Source organism: Copadichromis virginalis, linkage group LG5 (genome assembly GCF_057382275.1).
Source record: "Copadichromis virginalis isolate Kocher_CV1m ecotype Utaka linkage group LG5, C_Virginalis_male_GT1.1, whole genome shotgun sequence".
Taxonomy (NCBI): domain Eukaryota; kingdom Metazoa; phylum Chordata; class Actinopteri; order Cichliformes; family Cichlidae; genus Copadichromis; species Copadichromis virginalis.
Window position 1 is genome coordinate 20,316,034 of NC_140622.1, and position 25,374 is coordinate 20,341,407.

Genomic DNA, 25,374 nt, shown 5'->3' on the forward strand with positions numbered 1-25,374 from the left:
CATTTTTCCCCCACTGTGCTATTTGAACATCATTTGTTCAAATAAGGATGGGTAGGGCTTAGCCAATTTCATACCAGCCACCTCTGCTGATACTTATTCTCTTCCCTAGGCTCCCTGTCTAGATGGTCATAAATAAAAAGCGCTTGTTCAGCTGGCGAAAGATGTCGTGCCCTTAACAAGTCTGAACCCTTATCCACCCACTCAACAATACTTACAGCAGTCTTACCCGTGAACTGCCTGCATTTCACCTTGCATGCTCTCCTGTCACACCAGCCCTCTACATGTCCTCTTTCACTACCTTCATCCTCATAATAGATCACCCAGTTGAAAAGGTCTCTTATGTTCTTTGATTTTGAGCATTTCAAAAACTTTTCCAGCCTTCTTGATGCATCTGTAGACACTTTAGAAACTTGATAGCATTAAATTCAATCTTGTCATTTTTTTTAATTTCAACATTTGATTAGTTGTTTTGTACTATTTTACATCCAAAAACAACTTGTCCTTCCATATGCTGCTCCCATCTTGTTCTCAGGTTAGCCAGTCTTCTCAGTCTCAATATTTTACTAGTCGCCAGGGTTGGCCCACTGCTCACTTTAACAGTTATAGTATCGGATGGAAATTTGTTGATACAGTTGGCCTAGCATACAAGTAGCCATACTAGTAAGGATTGTAACACTGAATGTATGAGATAATAAAAATACAAATGTCTAACATCTAACATTTGGCAGTTTTAATACACAATACAAACAACTGAAAAGAGGCAGCAGAATTGTATTTACAAGATATCCGAGGTAACAGATGCAGACTTTTTAATACGAAAACACTACTGTGTCTGAAAAAAAAGAGTGTGTATGTGATTTACATCTCATATGAGATTATTTTTCATAACAGAATGCAGAGTCAGGATTTTTAAAACTCATTTACTCAGGTAACTCCGTCGCCACTTAATCTGTGCTATTTTACAATAAATCAAAAAAATAATGACACAATAATTATGTACATGTTGACTTGCAAGTACCCACAAGCATTCACAAAATTTACAAATTCAGCCCTTTAAGTGCATGTTTGCATTAATGTGGTGCACTGAATCTGATTGACACTGTAGATTTATTTGATTTCCAAGTTGAGATATATTAAATCCAGTTACTGTCAAAAACAAAAAGTATTCAAAATTTTTCTGTTCTCTTCTGAATTCACAGGACATTTGTGAAAAAACAAAACAAAAACTATATATCAACTGCCAGTGTGTGCAGACACTGTTTACTTGTTTGTTTTCACCAAATGGATCAAATCAGAAAGCTTCGAGGATCAGTGGAAACTGGAATTTGAGGGTTTTTTTCTTTTGTTTTCAACATTTCTTCTTTTACTTTTCAGTAGAAAGAAAGAAAGAAAGAAAGAAAGAAAGAAAGAAAGACGAACAAAACAACCTGTGCAGATCGTACAATCTGCTGAAGTAAACAGAATTCCCTTGTTGACTCACACTACGGACGTCTCTGTCAATGGCAACACAGAAGACAAACAAGTAATAATTTAATTGAGGATAAACAGTGTGCTGCAGACGACGTCAGAACTAATCGTGAATATTTAGTAAAACTGAAAACAAAAACTGAATCCCGTCAAAAAGGGGAAAATGCATAACTTCAACTGCACAAGTACAGCTGACACATTGTGCAACATATAAACGTTGCCCCATTAAAGACACTTGCATTATTGCCTATTCAAGCCACATGAACACATTTTCTGAATGTGTAAACAGCACAGGTTTTAACAGCAATGACCAAATCAAGTGGGCTTTCTCAAAATTATGACTAAACCTTAAGAGTCCTCCTCCCTCCTGCTCTCCATAGGAGTGCAACACCACAAAGGGTCACTCTGAATGAGCTCATATATCCACGTCATCTGAATCATAGGAGCTGGATGACTTTGACTCCTCCTGGGAATCTCCCCAAACAAATCTGTAGTTGTTCTCCAACTCCTGCTGCCTTTTCTCCTCTTTATAAACCTCTTCAGTGCCTCCAGTCTGGTGGTGGTGGGAGGGGGGGGGGGAATAAAAACAGGAATGGGTTAAAAACTAAAACAACAAATCTAATCCACTTTGCTGCTAGAAGATTCATCAAATCTTGTGCTAACACTCAGCTGCCAATCAAAATTCAGCAAGGTGATTCCTACAGAGCAGGATGAAAAATATAAAAGTCCTCTACTGTCTAATTTACCATGAAGATAATAAGAATAAGACCAAAAAAATGAAATTGCACATTTGAGAGTGTAGGATCTTCTGTTACATAAAGATGACACAGAAATCTGTACCATAAAGTTCAAACATGTAACCACAGTGCTCGTGGAAGCTTATAAGCGCACCTTTCCTGAGCCCTCAGTCACACAGGTCTAGAGACCAGTTGGCAACTACTGTATCTGGCAATAACTGGTCGCAAAGGAAACTGTACCTACCAACGAATTGAGTAACTAGCCAGCAGCTCTTAATAGTGATGGAAATAGTTGCTTTTGGGTAGTGTGGCAGGAAATTGCACACACTATATTGCAAAGACAGAGGGGGGACGGGAATTCACTTAGCATAAACAAATCTGTACTTAGAGTGCAGCCAGTAAAAGAAGCAGAAGTGAAAGCTGGCTCCACTTCAACATACACCAGGAAAAAGAGACGATGTAGCAGTCATGAGGGTCTGCTGTGAAAGTGACATTGACCTTTTCACCTAGTGACAAGGACATTTTGTTCCTTCTTTTCTTTAATACTGCGTCCACAAATTCTGTTGAATTGTGCTTACTGACATCTCAACTGATGCCCCCAGCCTGAATAAACTTTAAATGTGTCATAACTACAATCCAATGAGCTTTTGGTTTCTGTAATTAATTTCTGTGAAAGCAGACAAACACACAAGAACAGCAGGCCACTCTGTTCTTTCTTGCAGACAGGAAAACACTCAGCAAACTGTACAGCGCTTCCGTCAGACACAGTCCAAGCCTGCAAGCAACAGCTAGAAGCATTCAAAGGAACCCAATAGAAGTACTACTTCAGTTACCAGGAGATTAATGAGTAGCTCCCTGAAGGACTTTGTATCTTCCTCAGTCAGCCACTGATCACCTGCCTCTTCTGCGTTTTTTCGTGTCAAGATCTTCACTTCGATTTTTCCTAACAACAAAGAAAAACAGACGGAAGACAAAAAAGGTTCAGCAGTTACGCCTAACACATCCAAATGGCGTAAGAAAACTGCTGAACAAGTCAACAATGACAACGGGATGATTGACATGAATGACACAAACATATGAGTGGAAAAACACAGCACACCTGGCTGAGATATGTTCTTTGATTAAGGTGAGCTTTAAGCTTGCTATTATTTTTTTCCTTACATGAAAACAGATTTTTCAAAATCTTCTCTTTTTAACTCATTAGACAGGTTTTTATTTTACATAGGATACGAAGAGAAATACAGTGCTGTACACTGAAGATAACAGATGGAAGAGAGAAAAGGCCGTGAGTGTTTCGGGCACTCTCCCTTCATACCTTCGGCCTTCAGTCCTGCCTTCTCTAGCTGTTCTTTAACCACGTCCTTTATGTGCTGCCACTGCGGGTCTCCTTCGCCCACCTCCTGAACTTTCACCTCCCCATCAGGGTTGATACCCGTCTTATACTTAGTTATTTTGATCTTAACATGGTCGTCAGCTGCTTGGTCTAGGGTGACGAGACAAAAGAGGGACAAACAAGACAGTTCACCTCAAAACCCACCAGTAGGGCCACGAGATGAAGGAGGCAAGAGCCTCGCATAGCATTGTGTTATGAACATAGATTAAAATACTGTGTCTGATTTCAGAAATTTTAATTTAGATTTAGATTAATGCAATCAAAAGTCACCCACGGTGACATTAATGGCTGGAGAAGAAAGACTGCAACTGACCGAAAGTGATCTGATAACATAAATTCTCTGAATTCTTCAAATTCCATGTGTGGATCTTTCCTGAGATGGAGGATGTCATAACACACATCTACTGCACAGACTGATGAATTATGAAGATGATTATACACAGAGGGTGTGGACATGCACATGACTACAAAAGGGTCAAGCCCCCTGGTTACCTGGGTGCTTCGGAGCCAGGCTGGGGCTCCCCCGGGCTGGGTCGCTGGCTCTTTGGCCTCCGGACGTTTTCTGCTCTGGGTCCTGAACGTCTTTCTCCTCCAAATGATCGAGTATCTTATCCAGCGTCGTCTCCAGTGTCTGTGTTGCCTGAGTGCGGTCAAACTCCCCTTTCAGACCCTCTGTCTCGAGTTCCTGTTGAGCCTACAACACAGATAGAGCCAAGCAACGCCTAAAGTTAGTATTTAGTTTGGTCTTTTCCTTGTTACGTATCTGTCTAATCAAATTTTAGGTATTTTAGGTATCAACTTATATATATATATAGTCTTAAACCTCGTTTATGATGTTGTCAAACTCCTTCTGCATTTCCTCCTTTATCTCTTCGATTTTATCCGAAGGCACAGAGAGGTCAGCCATCTCATCCTCAAACTCCTGTAGCACGGGGTCCTCTTCATCTTTCTCCTCCTCGTCAAGTTTCTCCGTTACTCTGTTGTGTCGTGCTGTCTCTTCTCTACTTTTGGCTTGATCTTGTGCTTTCTAAAAATAAAAACAAAACAGAAAAGGATTGGAAAGCCTATGCACTGCCAAGAGAAAAAAGGCAGTCATTTGCTGTCACTAACAACAGCAAATACTGACCTTCCTGTTACTCTCCTTAAGGTGCTGGACAAATTTCATCAGGTCTGCTGGGTCAGTGATGATTTTAAAGTTGAATTTTTCTACTAAAAAAGAAGAATATCAGAGAAGAAAAAGCTCCAGCTTGTATTTGCTTTGTTTTCTTTATTTTTTTTTTTTTAAAAAAGCTGTGCACTAAAACAGCACTATCTTTCTCAGTACCTTCATCACCATCATCTATGATTTCATTGTCTGCATGTGAGGTATGGCCACCATCTGCTGCCTGTCAGAAAGAGGAAAAATCAGGTTAGAGGGAGGAAATGGTGACAGAAAGCATCTGACTGCCCCCTCTAGTGGTTAAAAAAGCCAGATCGCACTGTCAAAAATACCTGGAAATTCAGTATTATACGATATACACAGTACTACATTTAATAATAATCAAAAGTGTAAGTAACAGTAGAATGATAATCAGAAGATGTCAAAACTGTACCAAAATGAACATGTCATTGGACCTTGCAGAGCCAATTACAAATGTATTTTTATGGCTACATTTCAATTTGAGTTACTCACTGTTGTGTGTTTCTACCAAGAAGACAGACTGTTGCATCCAGAATTGAATTCAAAATCCTGCTCCTCACATACAAGGTCTTAAATAATCAGGCCCCATCTTATCTTAATGACCTTGTAGTACCATATCACCCTATTAGAGCACTTCGCTCTCGCTCTGCAGGCCTACTTGTTGTTCCTAGAGTATTTAAAAGTAGAATGGGAGGGAGAGCCTTCAGGCCCCTCTTCTGTGGAACCAGCTTCCAGTTTGGATTCGGGAGACAGACACTATCTCTACTTTAAAGATTAGGCTTAAAACTTTCCTTTTTGGTAAAGCATATAGTTAAGGCTGGACCAGGTGACCCTGAATCCTCCCTTAGTTATGCTGCAATAGACGTAGGCTGGCGGGGATTCCCATGATGCATTGAGTTTTTCCTTTCCAGTCACCTTTCTCACTCACTATGTATTAACAGACCTCTCTGCATTGAATCATATCTGTTATTAACCTCTGTCTCTCTTTCACAGCATGTCTTTTATCCTGTCTTCCTTCTCTCATCCCAACCGGTCGCAGCAGATGGCCCCGCCCCTCCCTGAGCCTGGTTCTGCCGGAGGTTTCTTCCTGTTAAAAAGGAGTTTTTCCTTCCCACTGTTGCCAAAGTGCTTGCTCATGGGGGGTCATATGATTGTTGGGCTTTTCTCTGTATCTACTGTACAATGTAAAGCGCCTTGAGGCGACTTTTGTTGTGATTTGGCGCTATTCAAATAAAATTGAATTGAATTGCACTTGCTATACCTGATTCTCCTGTTGGAAAGTAGATGTTCTTGAACTTGCTGGCTTTGTCACTCCCTCCCAGAAGTCAGAGTCTTCTGCCTCATCTGACTCTCCATCTTTTGATACATCAGCAGGACCTGTTTCAAAACCAGAAATAGACACTCGTGTTAGAATCAGAATTAATACACAAACGCCCATTATGGATGGATCGGCACTTTATTATTAGGTGCACTGACAAGTTACTACTGCGGGGTCGTTTGCCTCATAAGCATCAAAAAAACTCACCTTTTCTACGACTGCTAGGCGATGTCTCCTCTGCTGTTACCTTTACTGCACCATCTCCTCCTTCATTACCAGCTAACATCTCATCAAGACTCCTCAATTCCTCCGAGATCTGCTCCACTTTACGTTTTGTGTCCGCTGGGAACGGAAACAGGATGATTGGCAGAGGAATCAACCACAAGACAAAGGAGAGAGCAAGCTTGAAGTTTGAAAGCCAAGTTAGCTTCTTAGCTGGTATTTTTATTAAAAAGACCACAATCTGTTTTAAAATGCGAAAAATAAAAAAAAATCAAGAGGCCTCCAAGATGCATTGCTTTGCCCTTCAATGTTTTTTTATTCACTCACAGACTTGTGCCTTGACGTAATCCATGTACTGTTGGGCACTTAGTGCTGGCTGGCACACAATGCCCTGAGGCTTGGCAGTGGATGGTGGCCGCAGGAATGGGTGCTGGCAGGTGCGACTGGTGTGAATTGTCAGCACATATCGACATGACTGAGGTTCATCTACTCGCGCAATGTAGTCACCTGAGCCTTCTTCACATACAAACTGGAAACAAAACAGAGCAAAAGTATGCAAACTACTTTGAGCTGAATTAAATGCCCAACTGTTTGGGCGCTGCTGGGTTGCAACATATTTGGTTCTTTTTTCTTTTCTTTTTTTTAGGTGAAAATGTTTAAATACAGTAAATAAACAGGGAATTCATCAACTGTTACAAATGCCAAAACACAGACAGATCAGTATAACCAACAGTGGCCAATCTCTGCTTTATTCATGTCTTAACAAGTGCTTACGACTGCCAATACCTTGGTGACTGAGAATTTACAGAGAACCTTTTTCCTGTTTGTGAAATGTTTCCTGTGTGACTAACACACACAACTGACAACTCAAATACTTTGACTCTACTCTCTTAAGGTTTCCTTCTGATCACTCTTCCACAGACCCCGATCATTTTCAGATCTTTAGTGAGTTCCTAAGAGGATTCCAGAGTTATTAAGTTTCACTACAACATCTGTGTAATCAGAGAATCATCATCTTCTGATAAACTTAATCTCCTGTAGAAGGGCTAAAGAGTCGACTAACGCCGTATCTCTAAACAAACAGCTGTATATGAATATCTGGGGACCGGGAAGCTTTCTGGATTTTATTTCTTCTCCTCTTTTAGTTCTTGTTCTAATAATCAGTCTCATCTGAGTGTGCAGTTAAGTCCCCATGTGAACAAAGCACTTGCCTAAATTAATCTCAAAACCATTAGTTTTCAGATGGCAATTTGTCTTAATTAGTTTGGGGGTTTAGGGTTGTTTAGCACTAAAAAAACTGGCTGCTCCATGAGATTAAGACAGCTGACTAGATGACAGGTTCCTTCATTTAATAAGGTCAAACAGGTTTAGTTTTTGGACCCAATAAAGTATCAGGATGAGCAAAATACTTCACATGCCAAACTTTGCGTTTGGCATGTGAAGTATTTTTAGCTCTTTTAAGTACACAAAAAAGCATGCTGTCATAATCTGAACTAATGTCTAAGTCACAGTTTTAATTTTTCCAGAAAAACTAGCCAGCGTCTCCCACCTGACCTCCCTCAAAACTATTCATAAATATTTCTACACAGAAGGAATCGCAAAGATGACTCTGGCATTAAAGTGGAGGTAAAAATGGAGACAGTTAAGATGCTATAACTTGTTTTGACTAGACTACACTACAACAAAGAACAATAATAATTTCTTTAAAAATTAAAACTCAGCTGAGTCTTTTAAGCAAAGCAAACATAAAACATATTCATGTTCAAAATGTCTGCTGCTTGGGATATATTTAAAAGTGAAAGGCTTATAAATCTGCACAGGCATTTTGCATATGAGTGTTTGGATAAGCAAGGAGACAGTCAAAAATCAAAAAGAAAAAAAAAGTGAAACACACAAATCATCTCAAGCAGGATGTGTTCCAAATGTAAATATCTCACCCGGACTTCAGTCTCTCTGGGATTTCCATTTAGGTCACACTTAGAGCCATTTACATAGGTCTGGCTGTGGTACCGCTTTAGCCTGTGCTGTTTGGAGGCCTGAGAGAAAAAACACAATGGATGCACCCACGATTGTTTGGTTCATATTGTACAGTCATGCAAATCAGCCACAACATAGAGGCAACTTTACCTTTGCTGTTTCATTGCTCCAATCAAATTCTGACTCATAATAACCCAGGAAGAGAATGTCTCCTTTGATCTCTGTGTCTAAGGACAAAAGAACAAAATTTGTCAAAAACAATAACTGAAAGCCTCTTGTAGGTTAAAAAAAACAAAAACAAAAAAACAGAGAAGTGGCCTCTCACCTTCAAGGTGGTATTGTCTGATATGCTGGCCATGGCAGAACTCGTACGTCCACCAGTCCTTCGTCTGCAGGACAGGTATTTCTGTTAGACTTTGACACAGTGCCTAAGCCTGAAACGGTCCCACGCATATATTTGTAAATAGGGCTGCCACAAACTATTATTTTTGCGATTAGTCGACTAATCAGATCATGCATCCATTGGACATACAGCGTACAGCTTATTGCACCAGCATGCATCTGCTCTTATATAACTATCATTAACTTAAAGCTTTAAGTGTTTAAGGTATGTGCTAACTAAAAATTAAGACAAGATGATAGTTTATTAAATTTTAATGAAATTTGCAGGTTGTTTCGGTGAAGGTTAATAAACTCCTTGCTATCTAAAATATAACAGGACACCGGAGTATATTCTCGAGCATCTCACACTTCTGATAATCAGCTGTCTGCTTGACGTTTATTCAGCTGTGTAAAAACTATAACTTTAATCTCAGCCAAACCGATTTACTCAGGAAAAAATAAAATACTAAAAAAAAGCCAAACAATAACATTTTTAATTTATCTAAGTGACTTATGTATGTTTAATCTGAGTAGCGAAAGACCGCGGTGGGTTTGAAAATGATTTGCCGGGAGTCCGGTGTTCTCACAGGCTCTAGTGACCTAGCCCCCGGCTCGCTATCGAGCTAGTGGGTAACAGACGTCTCCGAAAACGCCAGAGCGCTTTTGAAAATATGTGGTGTCTTGATAAACTGAGCAGATATTTGAGGTTTACACAGCTACATTCTCGCCTAAAAATATGTTAAACGTTTATTTTGTGACCCAGAAAGAATAATAAGAGTAATATTAAAACTAACTAGCTGCCGCTATTGTTGGAAACTGAGCTGGGCTGCGCTATGAATTCTGGGAGAGAGCTACTTCTTCGGGGTTTAACGGCAGCTGGCATCCTTGTACATGCAGTGCTGCCATCTTCTGTTTCAGTCCGTTATTACACTCTTAAATACTACTACTTATTCCTGCGTCTTTTGGGATCTTACAAAGCTTCAAACAACGCGTAATCGTGACTAGTCGACTAATCCTGGCAGCCCTATAAATGAGGACTATTTTTCAGGAAGTCTTGTGGTTTAATCAGATGTAACTTTGAAAATCTAAGTCAGACTCCCATGTTGTTTTTAGAGAATATGCTCTTTTCTTCTGGCAGCCCTTCCAAACAAGTCATACTTGTTCAGTCTTTTTCTAACTGTACTGTTGTAAACTTTGGGGTGGCTGTAGCTCAGGTGGCAGAGCAGGTCAGCCACTAATCAGAAGATTGGTGGTTTGATCCCAGGCTGCCTCCTGGCTGCATGCCAAATATCCTTGGGCAAGATACTAACCCCATGTTTGCCTACTGGTGGTGGTCAGAGGGCCCGGTGGCGCCAGTGTCCGGCAGCCTCGCCTCTGTCAGTGCGCCCCAGGGCAGCTGTGGCTACAACGTAGCTTACCATTGCCAGTGTGTGAATGTGTGTGTGAATGGGTGAATGACTGAATGTAGTGTAAAGCGCTTTGGGGTCCTTAGGGACTGAGTAAAGCGCTATACAAATGCAGGCCATTTACCATTTTAACATTTAACATTCTAACTGCGGCCTGTGGAGTTTGAGCTAGTCTCTTGGGTATTTTCCCAGTTTCTCTGAGGACTGCACAGGCTGACCTTGGGTTTTACTGGGACATCAACTCCTGGGAATATTGGCGGCTGTCTCAAATGTTGGGAAAAATTCTTACTGTAGAATGATGGAGTTCATTTTGAAGGCAATAGCTTTATAACTCATCAAGACTGATGGGCAGAAACAACTGATTCTTTGAGATCTTTGGTATTGTTTTTCCTCGTTGGTACTGTGCTAACACACCTGAATGCTCCAGAGCACATGATCAATTAATCAAGCACATTTGATTAACAGCACCAGGCTGTGACTTAACCTCTTTATGCCTATGGAAGCGGAAAGTGTGACAAACTTTCTTTGTCTCATGACTATACAAAAAACACATTGTAAGGAGCAGTGTTGGGGAGTAACGGAATACATGTACCGCCGTTACGTATTTAAAATACAAAATATGAGTAACTGTATTCAGTTACAGTTACCGTTTAAAAAGGTGGTATTCAGAATACAGTTACTTTGTTGAAATAAATGGATTACACTGCGGTACTTTCCTGTTTCATTTTGTCGCGGGTCAGGACTGTTTGGGTTTTGTTTGACAGCTACGTTCTTTTGTTCCAGGCGGCAGCGTTACGGTTGCCATGGTTACAGGGCGACGCTCTCTCTCTCTGCGACTGTGTGTTTCCTGGGTGAGAGAGCGCCTTTTCGTTGTTGTTGTTGTTGTGCTAAGCTAACAGGCAGAATGCTACAAGCATAGCTCTAAAGAATGTAGCATCATGTTCAGTGTAGTCCGTGTTGCAGGGAGAATGGACTGCCATACACGTTATGGGTCTGTGAGCGCGAGGAGGGAGAAAAAGGGGAGTGGAAAGGTACGAGTTGTCATCGAGGAAAAACGGGAGCTGGAAGCATGTAAGTATAATAATAACCACTTCAGCCAAGAAGAGTGCCTGACGAGCCCAGTTGTAAGTAAGCTATTAAGACTCGACTGTACACTGTGTTCGTGTTTTCCTCCGAAAACAATAAGTTCCGTTGGAGCAGCCTTTCAACGCCTCTCTCTGTCTCTCGCAAGAAAAGTTGACCCACACAACAAAGTAAAGCTATTTTTCGGCTACGAGCCCGCCAGGGACCCCGCCGTATTAGTCAGAGGTCCCTTTACTACAGTTCGGAGTCGCGGACCTTCAGTAATAGTAATAAATCACACAGCAATAGTACATTCACGTTGTTGTAAAAAGCACGATAATATATTAAGTAATCCAAAGTATTCAGAATACGTTACTGTCATTGAGTAACGTAACGGAATACGTTACAGAATACATTTTGGGGCATGTATTCTGTAATCTGTAATGGAATACATTTTAAAAGTAACCTTCCCAACACTGGTAAGGAGATACATGGATAAGATGCACTGTGAGCAAGAAGATAGTGATAAAGTACTTGTGAGCTTTTGGGTAAACCTTAACACATAAGCTGAACAATTGAAAACACAGGTACATTAACAGATGTGTGTCTCTTAGATATACTGCTTTTGTACCCAGTCACTGATGCAGACGAGCAACCTTTAATCCAATGAATACTGAATCAAGAGCCTCCCAGTGTTGTTTTTGGCAAGCTTCTGGGGCATCCATGTGCGTTTTAAAAATGGTTTACTTAAGCTGGCAAATATACACACGCTTTCGGTGTGTTTTGCTCTTGTGTTCTTATTGTTGTATTATTATTGTAGTCACACCACTGTGTAAACAGCTTAAGCATTTCTCTGTTGGATTACACAGATAAGTAGTTAAGGACCAACCTTGAGTAGACATGGGGCATTGTGCATGGGCTTGAGCAGGTCTGGGATATCTGGCCCAGTGTAACCCTCCGAGTCAGGCTCAGTGGCGGGATCCTGATGAAAACGCACAGCCTGGGCTGGAAGTCGACACTCATAGAGCTGTTTGTACTTACTGGACACCATCATAACCTCCTCTGTCTTAGTCTACAAACGTAAGACAGACATGGAAAAGGGGGTGAATTTAATGTTGACACACATGTTCACACATTACCAACGCATCAGGTGAATGCAAACAGATAAAAACATGGTTTGCGGCTTTACTTTTAGCTAGTTATAGACATGTGGCAATGAACATAACAGCTGTCACAGCATGCTGTGACGTACTTCACCTGAGAATTACTCGTCTTCATGTAACTCTATAAGATTTATTTTAACATGTTTTGTGCTTTTATGACATCAGGTCTCACGCTTTGTGAATTATTTGACACTATTAATAGTAAATAAATACCGCTAGCTCATATTTAAGCTAACAAGCTATATCCGTTAGCATTTTCTGACTCACCTGCCCCAGGATGACAGGATCGGGAAGAATCTGAATCCCATATTTCATGTCATTAAGCTCCTCCAAATTCAAGAAGCCCGGGACACAGAGGGGACATGTCAACAAGAAAACGTACAGTCTCTTTAACAACCAAACCAAGGAAGCAGCCATCATTGACTATCGCCTCTTACCCCTGTCTGACAGCAACAACACACAATGCCTGACATGGTAGCAGCGGATTGGTCGAGCTGAAAAGCCCTGCTTTGTCATTGGCCAATTTCCAAGTCAATCAAAGTTTTTCCCGAGTTCTGAGGTGCGTTTGGTTTTCATACCAGCGGAGAGTCAATGAACGGCGTGTTTGTGCTATATTTAGCACGCTAATGAATAACAGCACATCTCCGCTGTCACCGCCTGTCTTGCGATGAAATAGGCTCACACATAAGCACGAAGACAAGGCGGGCTGTCGCATGGTAAAATGTTTGGTGGGGGGTGTCTTCGTTTGTTTCATTTTGTTTTGATGCAAAGCAGTTCCAAGTAACTGATTTTAAAGGTTTACAATAACAATTAGGTAAAATAATGACAAAACAATAAAACGATTCATATGATACCCAAAAAGTACACACCGAGCTGAGCGAAAAGTGCAGTCAAACTACTGGGTTTAAATATCTGGTGAGGAAAAAATCAAGAGTTCCTTGAAGAAAAAAAGCATTCCTTAACAGAATACCAGAGAGGAGGGGAAGTACAGAGGGTGAGATACTATAAAAGCTGAAAAAGCAGTACACATATTTATCGACTGTGTGCACAGGCGCCCACACACACACCAATCTAAACATGTATGTAGACATAAATCTTATTGTTTGATCATAATTCTCCTTTTTTTTTTTTTTTTTTGAGAAATCGTGCAGTCAGTTCAGTGTTATCCTCTCCTCTATGTCTGTGTGTGTGCGTGCTCAGCTGACTGACCGCTGATGAGTCTGGTGTAGCGGCGATATCGGTGCGCTCACCGCTGCGCTGCAGCCGCTGTTGCTGCAGGGGGAGCATCCGTCCAACAGCCTGCAGTGCTGCGATGCGCGGCAGCTCCTCTCTGCGCCTCTTCCCCCTGCATAATCGTTTTCAAGACCTCCGAGGAACAGATTCGTGAGAGAGGGGCGAGCTCCGTGCAGCAGGGAGGTGAAAGAGTCTGTAGTGTGTGCGTCTTAACTGAGGTGAGCTTTGGGGTTATTTGATTTTTTTCTACAGTGGGGTGCTGCTCTAAAGGCCCGTGTCCCCGTCTTCGGCAGGGGATTTTTTTCTGGGGTTGTTGTTTTTCAGTTCTGACTGAACGTTTGACAGCTTCTTTGATAGACAAAGAGGGGATAGGCGTGAGATTTTTTTTTTAAATTTTTGACATTAACATGGTGGTAAAATAACTAAATGCACAGTATGTCTTTATTCTGGAGATGTTTTTCAGCATATTAGAAGTGCTGTTTAAAGATAATTTCGGATGCATGGGTTTTCTTGCGCTCTCACTCAGAATAAGGAGGGCTAATAGGCCTGTGTTTAGCCGGGTATTTATATTCGCTACCTCGGATTTGTGTACACACATTCGCATTATTTTTTTCCATATTTTCCTCATGTTTCACAGTACGAAGGAAGGTGTGCTAATTTTGTGCTAATTATCCCAAATAGTCCGAAACATGCGAGCAAATCTTTGGTAGGAACCCACGGACTATATGCATGCCCATAGCATGTTCACCGCGGCACTCCCTACCATAGGCTCGTTTTTAGGTTAATGACAACAGCGTGCAGCACACAGCTATGCTATGTTCTGATTGGCTTAGATTATCTGTTATGTCTTAGGGCTGTTCCACTATCGCTGCTAATTATCATTCAGACGGGGAGATCAAATCTGGGAGGCCTGCAGTAATGCAAAGCAATGTTTTGCATTACTGCAGGCATATCTTCACAGATATGCATCATGTCATGTTGTCTTACCTTACAATCTCTGTTGAAATACAGTACTATGCAAAAAGTCGAGACCAACCCCTCATTTTTTATATTTTGTGAAACCTGGATGAGAGTTGAAATGTCTTCAAGCAACTTAAAGAAGTCCAGACGCTTTTCTTTGCAAGCTCCTTTGACTACGATGACCTGGATGACTGAGAACCTTCACAGACATGCTTACAATACATATAATCTAGGAATGTGTCAGGCCTGAGGCCTTAACTCATTTAGCTTCCAACTGCATTTTAGCCTACTTGGTAACAGATGACCGGAGTCGACAACCAGCCCTCAGAGACCTCGAAGGCTTGAAGTTATTACCTTGTTTGGAAGATGTTATAGGAATGAGAAGTTCTATGTCTGTTTATAGCCATCTAAAATGTACCATTTACTGTAACTGACGTCTTTAACCTATTTTTACGCCATGGGGGGGCGGATACCTCACTGCTTTAAAAGTGTTCTCAACATGTATTTTTGTCAGAAGACATATGCTGATGTTTTCTCCTGGGTGTTAATAAACTCACCGTTTGATTGCACTTTCCTGGGGCCTCCGTGGTTTGTGACACTGCTCTACATTGATTGATTTCGTGACAAAAACTAATTTCCCCCGGCAGCTGTGGTACCATGCAGTCACTTAATGACACTACATGGTCACTTACCTCATGATAATATAAGTTTATATGCACTTCAGGTTTCTTAAGAGTACATTCTGTTATATTATTATTAGTTGTTATCCACTTTTTCAGTCTGTACTCTTTGAGTTGTTTTTTTGTTCTTTCCAGATGGAGAAGGCGCTTGCTCATTTCCACGAATGTTTACATGGTTTCTGGAGATGCAGGTGTCAACAGAGGTTTTCCTTTCAATGACTGGATAGAGGCAGTGAGGTATATATTCCTATAAATACTTTTTAAACTGCTAGAAATGAAAGTCTGTCTGCTAAATGGTTACAGAATGTTTAATTTAATGTCTTATCTCCTCCATTTGTGGCAGTGAATTTTGTCATTGTAAGCAAGCCTACACACACACACACACACACACACACACACACACACACACACACACACACACACACATACAAGAGACAGAGTCTTGATTCCATCACTTCAAAGGTTTTCTACATTATTTCTAACACTAGACTTTTCCTACTCTGGACATAAACAAAGTCGTCATCATTAGATGTAAGCATTTATGTCTTTAACAAGAAGGCTGGATTCCTACTTTGTAGCTGTGTATAATATTTACGTTCCCACAATATGAGCAATCCATTTACAAGAATACCATCTCGCCCACACCCAAGTGCATGCAGAATCAGAAATGGAGTTTTTGTTTCTCACAGCTGGAGGAGAAAGAAGTAATTGTGTGCTGGCAAGTTTCTAGAAGAATTTTCTAGAAGAATCGAGGAGAAAAAATATGGGAGGGGAATGAGGGATCGGAAGGCATTCATGATTTCATTATGCTGATCCTTTCAGCAGATATATAGATCTCTTTTAATGGCTCCACTGTGAGTGCAACCACAAAAATGCGAATAATTTTCCATCGATCTGTAGCTGTGGTGACGACTTAGAAAATCTTCTGAGACTATAATTAAACAACTGCGATTAAACAACTTCCTGTGGGCTGTTTTTGGGGTTGAGCTGAAGTGGAAGGGGTGGTGCAGGGGGATGACATAACCTTTTAACTTTAGCAAAACCTCACAAAGTTGTCACACAAAACAGAGACTGTTGATTTTGTTCCCGTCACTTAAATCGCATTCCTGTTCGGAAATATCGTCAGAGTATAATTATAGAAACCAGAGCGTCATCCAGCATTCTAATCTCTGACAGGTTCCAGGATGCGGTCCATGAGGAAGACGGTGTTGCTAGTCATCTTGGTGTCTGTGGTGCTAGTACTGGCTCTCCTCCATTCGTGGCCCACTCGGGGTTATACCACAGTGGATGTTTGGCAGCGACCAGCGTTTATAGTAGAGAGGCATCTGGAAGAGAGGGTCCCTGAGTCAGACCATCGATTGAGCAATATTCCCTTCCATGTAAGGGATAATGTGGCGAGGTAAGTAATGCTATTTTGAACCAAAGCGGACGGACCTGAGCTTAAATCTGATCACACGTGTCTTATAATCTGTCCAGTTTGCTGGCACGTAATGGATGCATATGTGAGGGCGAAAGTGGGGGGGTAAACCTACCGTTCGCACAACTCTTGTTCCCGCGGGTGTCAGCTCACCCGCTGCACACTGCCTTCGAGGCTTCAGAGCTGGAGGAGATGAAGAGGAGACGGGCTAAAGAGTACAGCAGCTTTCAGACGAGGTAAGGAGTACTTAAGAGATGTTTCACATTTTTTTATCTGTGTGGCTAAAATATTATTATGTGGCCTGATGTGTTGTTTTATTTAAATTAAATAATGATGTAACAAAATGTGTTACTTGAAATAATCCATCTGTCTCAGTGCACGCTACAGGAAATTGTTTTTTAGACTTATCTATCTCTAACATGGAAAATCATCCATGATCTCACATCACTATCTGCTGATCTGCTTCGCTTTGTGGTTTGTTACTACGCGGTTTGAATATACATGCATTAGAACATATATAAACACAGACCTTGCTTTTTGCTTGCTTCCTGTACACAACTGGCAGCCTTAAAACCTCCCCGCATCTCTGTGGATCGTGCAGGAGTTGTGCATTAGTAAGGCTACATAGACGGGTATTTTTGAAAATGCAGCTTTTTCTATTTGTTCGGGCCTTTCGTCCACACGTAAAAGCGTTTTGGATCACTGAAAATAGAGGTTTTTTAAAAAGTCAAGTTTTGCGTTTACGTCTGTACAAAGAAAACAGAGATTTAGCCACGCAACGTCAAAGGTGAGCGCCTTTTTTTGACGTCAAGCTGTGCGTCACGTTATTGTTTACATGAGATGAATTTTGTACAATGGCAAGTATAGATAAAATACTGTTGCTTTTAATCTTACTATCTGCAGTTTTTACACGCTTACATACACACACACAGTTACTGTCCCTCCATTTAGAAACACAGAGGCATCATAGTGAACATCGACGCGGCTTCTACATGCAACACAGACGCTGTCACAATCCAAATCCCGACGCCATTATTATGAATCACTCAGACTAAATTTTCAGTTTCTTTATTGAATAAACTCTGGCTGAGAGAGCCAGTGAGACAAAATCCACTGAATACTGACTCTAGTTATTAACATTTGAAATGATGAAGGCAATTAAAAAGTAACACAAAATTAGCCACCTTTCCAGAAAAATTTAAACTTTTCAGAAGTACTGAAATTAATTCCTAATACGACAAAACTTGTTTTTATCAAAAGCTTTGCTCTCCAGTAAGAAACGTGAGGTCATTTTAATAATGATATCCGCGGATAATAGTAATTGTGACTGTTATTTGCGAAGAGCTTCCTGCTTTCTGCTTGCTGTGCTTGTTGATGGAAAAAAAAATCTCATTTCAGGTCAAAGACCCCTGCAGATCTACTCATTATTGCTGAGGCTAACAGCCCCTTGCAGTATCCAACACAGGGGGTGGAAGTACGACCCCTGAAAACAAGCATCATCCCAGGTACGACTTCAGCGAGTGAGCAACTCAGATATTTTTGAAAGTCTCATGGTTTTATCATTTGAAAGTAGTTAAACTGGCCCCTAAACATTAAAAATTAACCTGAACTAGAGGTGGTTTATATACTGGATATTCTTTGTACCTACATATATTGTAAGGTCACCCCTCTGAAAGGCCTTATTTATCCAGCTGGTGCATACAGGAAATGGACTGAAAATCAATCAGTGTTTGTTTCTCCTTTTCCAGGCTTGGCCTTACATGACCTTCCCAGAGATAATTACTCAGTGAGTGCTCAAAAGTGTCTGTCTTTAAATATTTTAAATGCCTGCAGTCCTCTGACCTTGACCGCTATTCTTTCCATCATATGCAGATAAACATCACTGCCACGCTGGGAACTCTAAATGTGGCCGCGGAGGTAGACGAGGTGAAAATCAAAGGTGATGGCGAGATGCACATGACTCTTTCCAGCCGCCTGCTGCCGAACATGAACCGACAGCTGCAGTTCGTCACCTACACGAACACGCTGTTTCATCCCAGCACGGCAGACACAGGTGAGCCCTCGGAAACAATCCACCGTCTTATCAGCTCTGGACTTTGTTCTTCTGTATTTTTCAGCAAATTCCACAAAGGAGAAAGTAAAGATACAGAAAAAGAATCATCTCACACCCTAATTTGAATCTGTGTTTAAATTTAAAGCAATATGTGGATTTTTTTTCACTCTCGGTCATTAGATGAAAACTCTGATACTTTGATCATGCATATACAGTATATACGAAGGTACAGCAGGAGGTGACTGACATGCATGCTTCCATCTCCCGTTTCTGGTAGGTGGCAACTCATACTTTTAGACTCTCCTTTTTCTCCCTCCCTCGTGCTCACAGACACATAACGGGTACAGCAGTCCATTCTCCCTGCTGCACGGACTACACTGCCCATGAGGCTACATTCTTTAGGGCTATGCCTGTAACACTCTGCCTATTGCCTTGATATTAAATCATTTTTGGAGTAAAAATTCAAAAAAATATTTCTTCACGTCATTATGCGGCCCGCAAGTAGGGCCGCGAGATTGAGACACAGGCATTAGAGCCTCTTCATGCGCGTTTTGTTTGGGTTTTCACCGGCGTGGAATTACCAAATATAGAGAGGGCATAGCCTAACATATGAAACAGGAAAATACCGCAGTGTAATCCATTTTTTTCAACAAAGTAACTGTAATAGAATACAGTTACTCATATTTTGTATTTTAAATATGCAACGGCGGTACATGTATTCCGTTACTCCCCAGCACTGTCTGTACAACACCAGGATTGTTTTGTTTGTTTGCCATCATCGCATTATCAGACGTGGCTAACCTTCCCGAGTGTCTCCAGCCTTTATACTAAGCTACTCTGTGTACCTTGCTTTTTTTTCCCTTTTCAGTGGCCTCACACCTGCTCTTGTATGGTATTCCTGGCAGAGAAAATTATTTGCAGAGCTGTTTCTCTTGAGCTAGAATTGGGCAACCAAGCAGGATTCAGTCTGATATCAGAGCCTCTTTGTTTCGCACAAAATTAACAATAGTAAGCATGCACAAAACCTGAATGGCTGAAGGCATGTTTGCCCTTGTCTTTTGACTTTCTGCCTGTATAGTATAACCCAGTTTCAAAACAGCTGGGGCACTTTTTAAAATGTAAATAAAAACTGAATGCAATCGATTTTATTCACAGCAAAACTTAGAAAATACATTGAGTCTTTATAATGAGAGTATGGACCTTTTACAAAAAGGCAGATCAGCATTTTGTCTTCATGACAGAATCATGTCTGTCTTTAATGCACGCGCATCTGAGTGATGTAGGACATTAAATCGAATTTGCCTAACCACAAGTAGGAAAGGCTTTCACAATCTTTCCGCTGAGGATGACAATGTATCTGAACACTTGAACATGACCATAGCTGGACTGGTGCATCAAACCCCGTGTTCCTGTCTCACAAGAAAAAGTAAAACCCACAGTGAAAAACTGTCTTTAAAGCTCTTTTAACAACTTTTTGCCATTTCAACCAACAGAAACAAGACATTGCCTTGTCTTGTCCCTTGCAAAAAGAGATTTATCAAGGTTCTCTGAATCTTTCGATGATATTTTTTTACTGCAGATGACGAGATATTTAAAGTCTTCACAGTTTTACAGTGAGGAACACAATTCTTTCACAATCGGTAGACACTGTTTTATGCAGATTGGTGAACCTCTCCCCTTCTTTACTTCTGAGAAAACTTTTTAAGATGCTTCTTTTTTCCTTAAATGGTCCTCTAGCTATTTCTTTTCTATTTTTAGTAACACTTACTTTTCCAGCATTTCCTGTCTCAATTGGGGACATGTTGCTTCCATCAAATTTAAACTGAACTAATATTTTCCTTAAACTGGCCGTTTAAACACTGGATATGCTTTAATACAGTGATCCCCAACCTCCAGTGTCAAACAATATTTTCACGAACTGGCCTTTAAGGTGTCGCGGATAAATACAACAAAATAAAATGATATGACCAAGACAAAAACCGTGGTAATTTGTAAATATGATAATAAATGCGAATTCACTTTGTAATTGTGTAACTTTATTAGCATTTTCCTCCTGAAAATGTGCCAACAACATTGCGAGTGACATCCTCCTCTCTGCCCCTTAATGCTCTCTGGTCACTATGGTAACATTTAAATATTTCTTTCAAAATAAGACACACAACTACAAAGACCCAGGGAAACCGAGTTGACAATAAAAATGCTGAAAACCATAAATTTCACACCTGAGCTTCAACTCTCGCGTCCCAGTACCGAACGACTCGGCCTGGGGGTTAATATCTGTTAATAACATCTGTCTTTACTTGTCATCCCAACCCTGTAGAGTTTTTATGAAAGGTAAATTAGCCGTAGGAGCTAAAAGTGCTTTGTGTTTTGTTTTTTTGTGTTGTTTTTTTTACTGGAATTGTCTATAAAATGCTGTAGAGTTTAGCATTTTAACCTGAGGGTCTGAAAAATTGGTTTTGTACAAAGACATGACATTGTTATGTCTACATGCTTTACGAGAACCAGATGAGAGTGAGGCATTCATAGTTTTATCTTAATGATACTCGTGTTTTTTTTGTGTCGGGGGTCTTTTAGTGCAGCTTGAGACAGAGGGACATCAAGCTGTCTTCAGCATCAAGATCCGACACGGAACAACACCTAAACTGTACAACACTGGATCCAAAGGAGGTACAGCACCGGCATGTTGACGGTGTTTGTAACTAAAGTCAGACGTCCTTTCTGAGTCAAACAGCACTTTCTAAAGTCAGTTTTCCTCCATCAACTCTCTGCAGAGTACAACATCAGCGCCCTCGTGACAATAGCCACAAAAACGTTCCTGCGTTACGATAAGCTTAGAGATCTTATCGACAGCATCAGAAGATACTACCCTACTGTTACCATAGTTATAGCTGATGACAGTGAAAATCCCCAAACCATCTCTGGGCCTTACATCGAACATTACATCATGCCCTTTGGAAAGGTAAGGACACACTGAAGTCTTCTCCCTGCTGTCACTGGTGATGCGATCTCAATCTAAACCTCAGCGTTGCGTCTCTTAGGGTTGGTTTGCCGGCCGAAACCTGGCCGTGTCCCAGGTGACCACGAAGTACGTACTGTGGGTGGATGATGACTTCATCTTCACAGCCAACACCAAGCTGGAGAAGCTTGTAGATGTTTTAGAAAGGACCACTCTGGATCTAGTGAGTAGCAGAAGAATATTTTTTTTCTTTTTCTCAGTTAATATTAAAGTTTTGGGGCTCTTGTAGAGACAGTGTATCTATGTGTGTGAACTAGGTGGGTGGTGCAGTGCGGGAGGCCACGGGGTACACCGCCACCTACCGTCAAACCATCTCCATTGAGCCAGGAGAGGAAGATGGTGACTGTTTACACATGAGGAGAGGATTTCATCACGTCATTGAAGGCTTCCCCAACTGCGTTGTGACTGATGGGGTCATCAACTTCTTTTTAGCTCGCACAGACAAAGTCCAGCAGGTCGGCTTTGACCCACGCCTCACCAGGGTCGCTCATCTGGGTGAGTACAGGGCTTCCTTTCATATCAAAGGAGCAAATTTAGCATCATGCCATCTGTTATTTATTCAGTGTTTTGACTGCCGGATGCAAAAATATGCCAAAATTGAAAAGAAAAAAAAATGTTATCATTATTATTATTTACGCATTTATACACAAGTCTTGAGCCACCATTCTTTTTTTTGTAATTGTCTTGGGAAATATTTCTTCAGGCATTCAGAAGCTCTTTGAAAGTTTTTCTTTCTTTGAGTGTCCAGAACCCAGGCCTCAACATTGTTGAAGCAGTGTGGGATCAGAAAACAGAACAAAAGGCAGCAAACACTCAGCTTTGAATGTCCTTTGAGAAGCCTGAAGAACTATTCCTGAAGGCTGCTTCAAGAAATTATAGGAAAGCTAAAGCTCAGGCTGTGTTTAAGGAGAAAGGTGGTAAAACCAAATATTTACTTTCAAGCTTGTTAGAATTGTACAAACACTGTTTTTGATCACCTATTTCCCATTTGTTCTAGAAAAATATATAGAAATGAGGTGTAACTCAAGACTTTTGCACTTTATCGTATATTCATATTCATTGTTTTTCTATCCTCCTGCAGCACTGAGTCAATTTGTGTGCCATATCAAGTTAATTTAATGTTTCCTTAATCATTTAAGAATAAAAGAGAGATGAATATCTCAGATTAAGGTATTGATAGCAACAATATCTTAGCAATTTAAGAAAAAAGATTCATATCTTATTTTACTTACTGAGACGATAACGTGTGCAAGATAATTTTTGCTAGCAAATTATGCTGTGACATTTTCTTATCAGCACACACCACCATGGAGGAGTCGCAGCTCGGCTTTAATTTACCTACATTAAACTGAATGAAATCTGATTTAAATGGAACATTTAGCTCACGCCACCTTCTCCTCACTTTCATACCTGAAATATTTCATCAATTAAAAGTGTTCCTGACCCACTGAGGGATGTTTACCCCTCTCCCTTTTTTTTCTAGAGTTTTTCATCGATGGCCTCGGCTCTCTCCATGTGGGCTCTTGCGATGATGTCATTGTCAATCACGCGACCAAAATCAAACTACCCTGGGTAAGCCAGTCAGAGAGCGACAAGACCTACGCCAAGTTCCGTTACCCATCAGCCTCCTCTGATGCCACGCACACCAAAAACGGCCTCCTGTACTTCAAGAATCGGTTTCAGTGCTTGACTCATAATTAGCTTCCCCTCTCCTCTTTTTCTCGAAGGTTCCTCCGCTCTCCCCGAGTTGCCAAAGAAGTTCTCCTCCCCCACGCCCTGTCAGATAAAATTTTGGTTTGCCTTCTCTTGAGAACCTTGAAATTATTTTTCCAGCTTCAGCCTTTAGAGCAGTTTTAGCATGTTTTATCTGTCAGTGCACAGCTCTGCAGTGAGCTAAAAAGTCCTCTAGCATCTAGAAGCCCAACAGAAAAATTTAGGCTTCCTTTTTGGTGTGAAGACAGGAGAAAATGAGCTGCAGTGCCCAGTAACATCTCGAGTCATAAAGGAATCTTGCTCATACCCTGCACAAAGACCAGGCTTTGGGAGAACCGAACAGGTAGCAGCCAGTGTAACTTCATTGTCATGCTGTTTTGGGTAGATGTGCATGCATTCTCCTTCGATTTGCACTAGCCGAATATAGAATTGAGCTTGGAACAAGGTCTTTCTGTCAGTGACAATAAACCCTATCAGTTAAGTGACAGAGCTGCAGACTCGGAGCTCCAGTGTGACCTCCTTGCCAATGCCACATGAAGAACGTGTTCCAAGTCTTTTCATTTGTCGGGTTCTGGTACTGACTGGCCGTGCCAAAGGTCTGGATGCTGCTAGCTCTTGGGTGCTTTAATCTGTGTGTGCATTATGGTTTTACTGCCCATTACCCAGAATCCTTTTGTGTCACCCATGGAGAGATAAGTAAGATCTGAGGAGGAGAACCTTTTGGTCTCAGTTCATCAGGTGTTACCTGGTTGCGGGAGCAGCTGTAATCGTCGTCTTCTGCTGTTTGTCTGTTTCCCCAACAAGCATCTGAGGAAAACGAGGCGTTTGAGTGCTCACCACCGGATCTTTACATGTGGCCAAAAGAAACATTGGTTGAACTAAAGTACTTGTAAAATACTCACATCATTATGAAAAGAGGATGGAGAAGGGGGGGGGGGATGAAGCAAGAATACAGTTTTTATACTCTTTGGAGCACTCCTGCATGTCAGAGACTCAAGTGGTGATGCTGTTCTTTTATACCATGGTCTTTAGATGGCACCCTTGTATCACTGTATTTGTTTCCTAAGCAAGTTTTTTAACTTTGTTTTGTTAGCAATAAGGTGCCAGAGATTTATCAACTGTTTTTTTTAATCCCCAAGAGAAATATCGACTTATTTGTAACTATTTTATTTATTAATTTATTAACAATTTGTTTGCCTTTTATTAGATAGAACAGTGAAGAGAGTCAAGTAAGCAGGGGGGTGTCGGGTCAGAAAGCAGCACATCGGAATCGAACCTGATCTGCTCTGAGCTACACCGGCATCTGTTTGTGACTTTTAATTCATTTCTATTTTTCACCAAAATGTGACGTTCGTTCTGTTGATGGAAGAAACTAACAGCAGTGTTCCTGCTGCTTGGTTTGTATGTAGTTGTGTACTGAAGAATTTGTCTCACATTTTAATTTGTAAGTGTTGACAGATGTAGAATTTTTTTTAACAGTGATGTTTATTGTGTGGACACAGAAATCATTTGCTGCCTGCTTCACCCACCCACCCCCACACCCAAAACAAAAAAATATGAGTTGTTTGAGCATTATGAGAGTTTTTACATTCATTTCAAATGTTATAAAAAATGTGTGTGGGGAAAAAAAACGAAATCTTGTGTTCAATGTTGTGATGTTGGTTCAAAGGATGAAGACGCTGACTTACAATAGATTACAGTCTTTTGATTACAGATTACAGAACTTAATTTATAAGCACATCTTTTATGCTACTGAAGCAAATGAACATGATAGATGAGAGGCAAAAACTGTCAAATAATAGCAAGCATGGTTTATATTTGAGACTAAAAGCCTGCGTCTAAAACCAGGTTTTGAATTTAATGACTGAAGTTGTCTGAGAGTGTCGGAGCCTGGAAGCTGAAGGCTCTATCCCTGAGCGTCTGAAACTTGGAGAGAGGAATGTACAGCAACCACATGTCAACACAGGAGGAAGATTTCTCAGGTGGGGCTGGG

The 25,374-nt window shown here is 40.9% G+C and overlaps 2 protein-coding genes across 5 annotated transcripts; one reads left to right on the forward strand and one right to left on the reverse strand.

Annotated features, from left to right (window-relative positions):
- Positions 1-715: 715 nt before the first annotated feature.
- os9 (OS9 endoplasmic reticulum lectin) lies at positions 716-12,950 on the reverse strand. Of its 3 annotated transcripts, none has more exons than XM_085456564.1 (15): positions 12,574-12,946; positions 12,033-12,215; positions 8,620-8,683; positions 8,445-8,521; positions 8,255-8,353; positions 6,645-6,846; positions 6,303-6,437; positions 6,039-6,154; positions 4,922-4,982; positions 4,724-4,803; positions 4,421-4,624; positions 4,090-4,291; positions 3,520-3,687; positions 3,038-3,147; positions 716-2,020 (listed from the first exon to the last, which is right to left on the reverse strand). In XM_085456564.1, the coding sequence occupies exons 1-15, from the start codon at positions 12,724-12,726 to the stop codon at positions 1,883-1,885; spliced, it is 1,992 nt and encodes a 663-aa protein (XP_085312690.1). In that variant the 5' UTR covers positions 12,727-12,946; the 3' UTR covers positions 716-1,882. The 3 variants fall into 3 exon arrangements, with proteins under 3 accessions (XP_085312690.1, XP_085312689.1, XP_085312691.1); XM_085456563.1 differs by having other exon boundaries at positions 4,724-4,806; XM_085456565.1 differs by lacking the exon at positions 3,520-3,687 and having other exon boundaries at positions 4,724-4,806; positions 12,574-12,950.
- Positions 12,951-13,319: 369 nt separating this feature from the next.
- Positions 13,320-25,104, forward strand: b4galnt1b (beta-1,4-N-acetyl-galactosaminyl transferase 1b). 2 transcript variants are annotated; one of them, XM_085456567.1, is made up of 14 exons: positions 13,320-13,385; positions 13,507-13,757; positions 15,315-15,416; positions 16,356-16,578; positions 16,656-16,832; positions 17,995-18,101; positions 18,345-18,382; positions 18,469-18,649; positions 21,227-21,319; positions 21,424-21,611; positions 21,691-21,831; positions 21,926-22,163; positions 23,152-23,240; positions 23,396-25,104. In XM_085456567.1, exons 4-14 carry the CDS (start codon positions 16,364-16,366, stop codon positions 23,453-23,455), a joined length of 1,527 nt encoding a protein of 508 aa, XP_085312693.1. In that variant the 5' UTR covers positions 13,320-13,385; positions 13,507-13,757; positions 15,315-15,416; positions 16,356-16,363; the 3' UTR covers positions 23,456-25,104. The 2 variants fall into 2 exon arrangements, with proteins under 2 accessions (XP_085312693.1, XP_085312692.1); XM_085456566.1 differs by having other exon boundaries at positions 13,323-13,385; positions 23,152-23,463.
- The last annotated feature ends 270 nt before the right edge of the window (positions 25,105-25,374 follow it).

Coding starts and splice junctions, on each gene's coding strand:
- b4galnt1b (XM_085456566.1), top strand. CDS start 16,364: ATGCGGTCCATGAGGAAGACGGTGTTGCTAGTCATCTTGGTGTCTGTG. Junction 18,102..18,344: donor GAAAACAAGCATCATCCCAG/GTACGACTTCAG, acceptor CTCCTTTTCCAG/GCTTGGCCTTACATGACCTT. Junction 22,164..23,151: donor CACCAGGGTCGCTCATCTGG/GTGAGTACAGGG, acceptor TTTTTTTTCTAG/AGTTTTTCATCGATGGCCTC.
- os9 (XM_085456563.1), bottom strand. CDS start 12,726: ATGATGGCTGCTTCCTTGGTTTGGTTGTTAAAGAGACTGTACGTTTTC. Junction 4,625..4,723: donor TTAAGGAGAGTAACAGGAAG/GTCAGTATTTGC, acceptor TTTTATTTTTAG/AAAGCACAAGATCAAGCCAA. Junction 3,688..4,089: donor CCTGGCTCCGAAGCACCCAG/GTAACCAGGGGG, acceptor TCGTCACCCTAG/ACCAAGCAGCTGACGACCAT.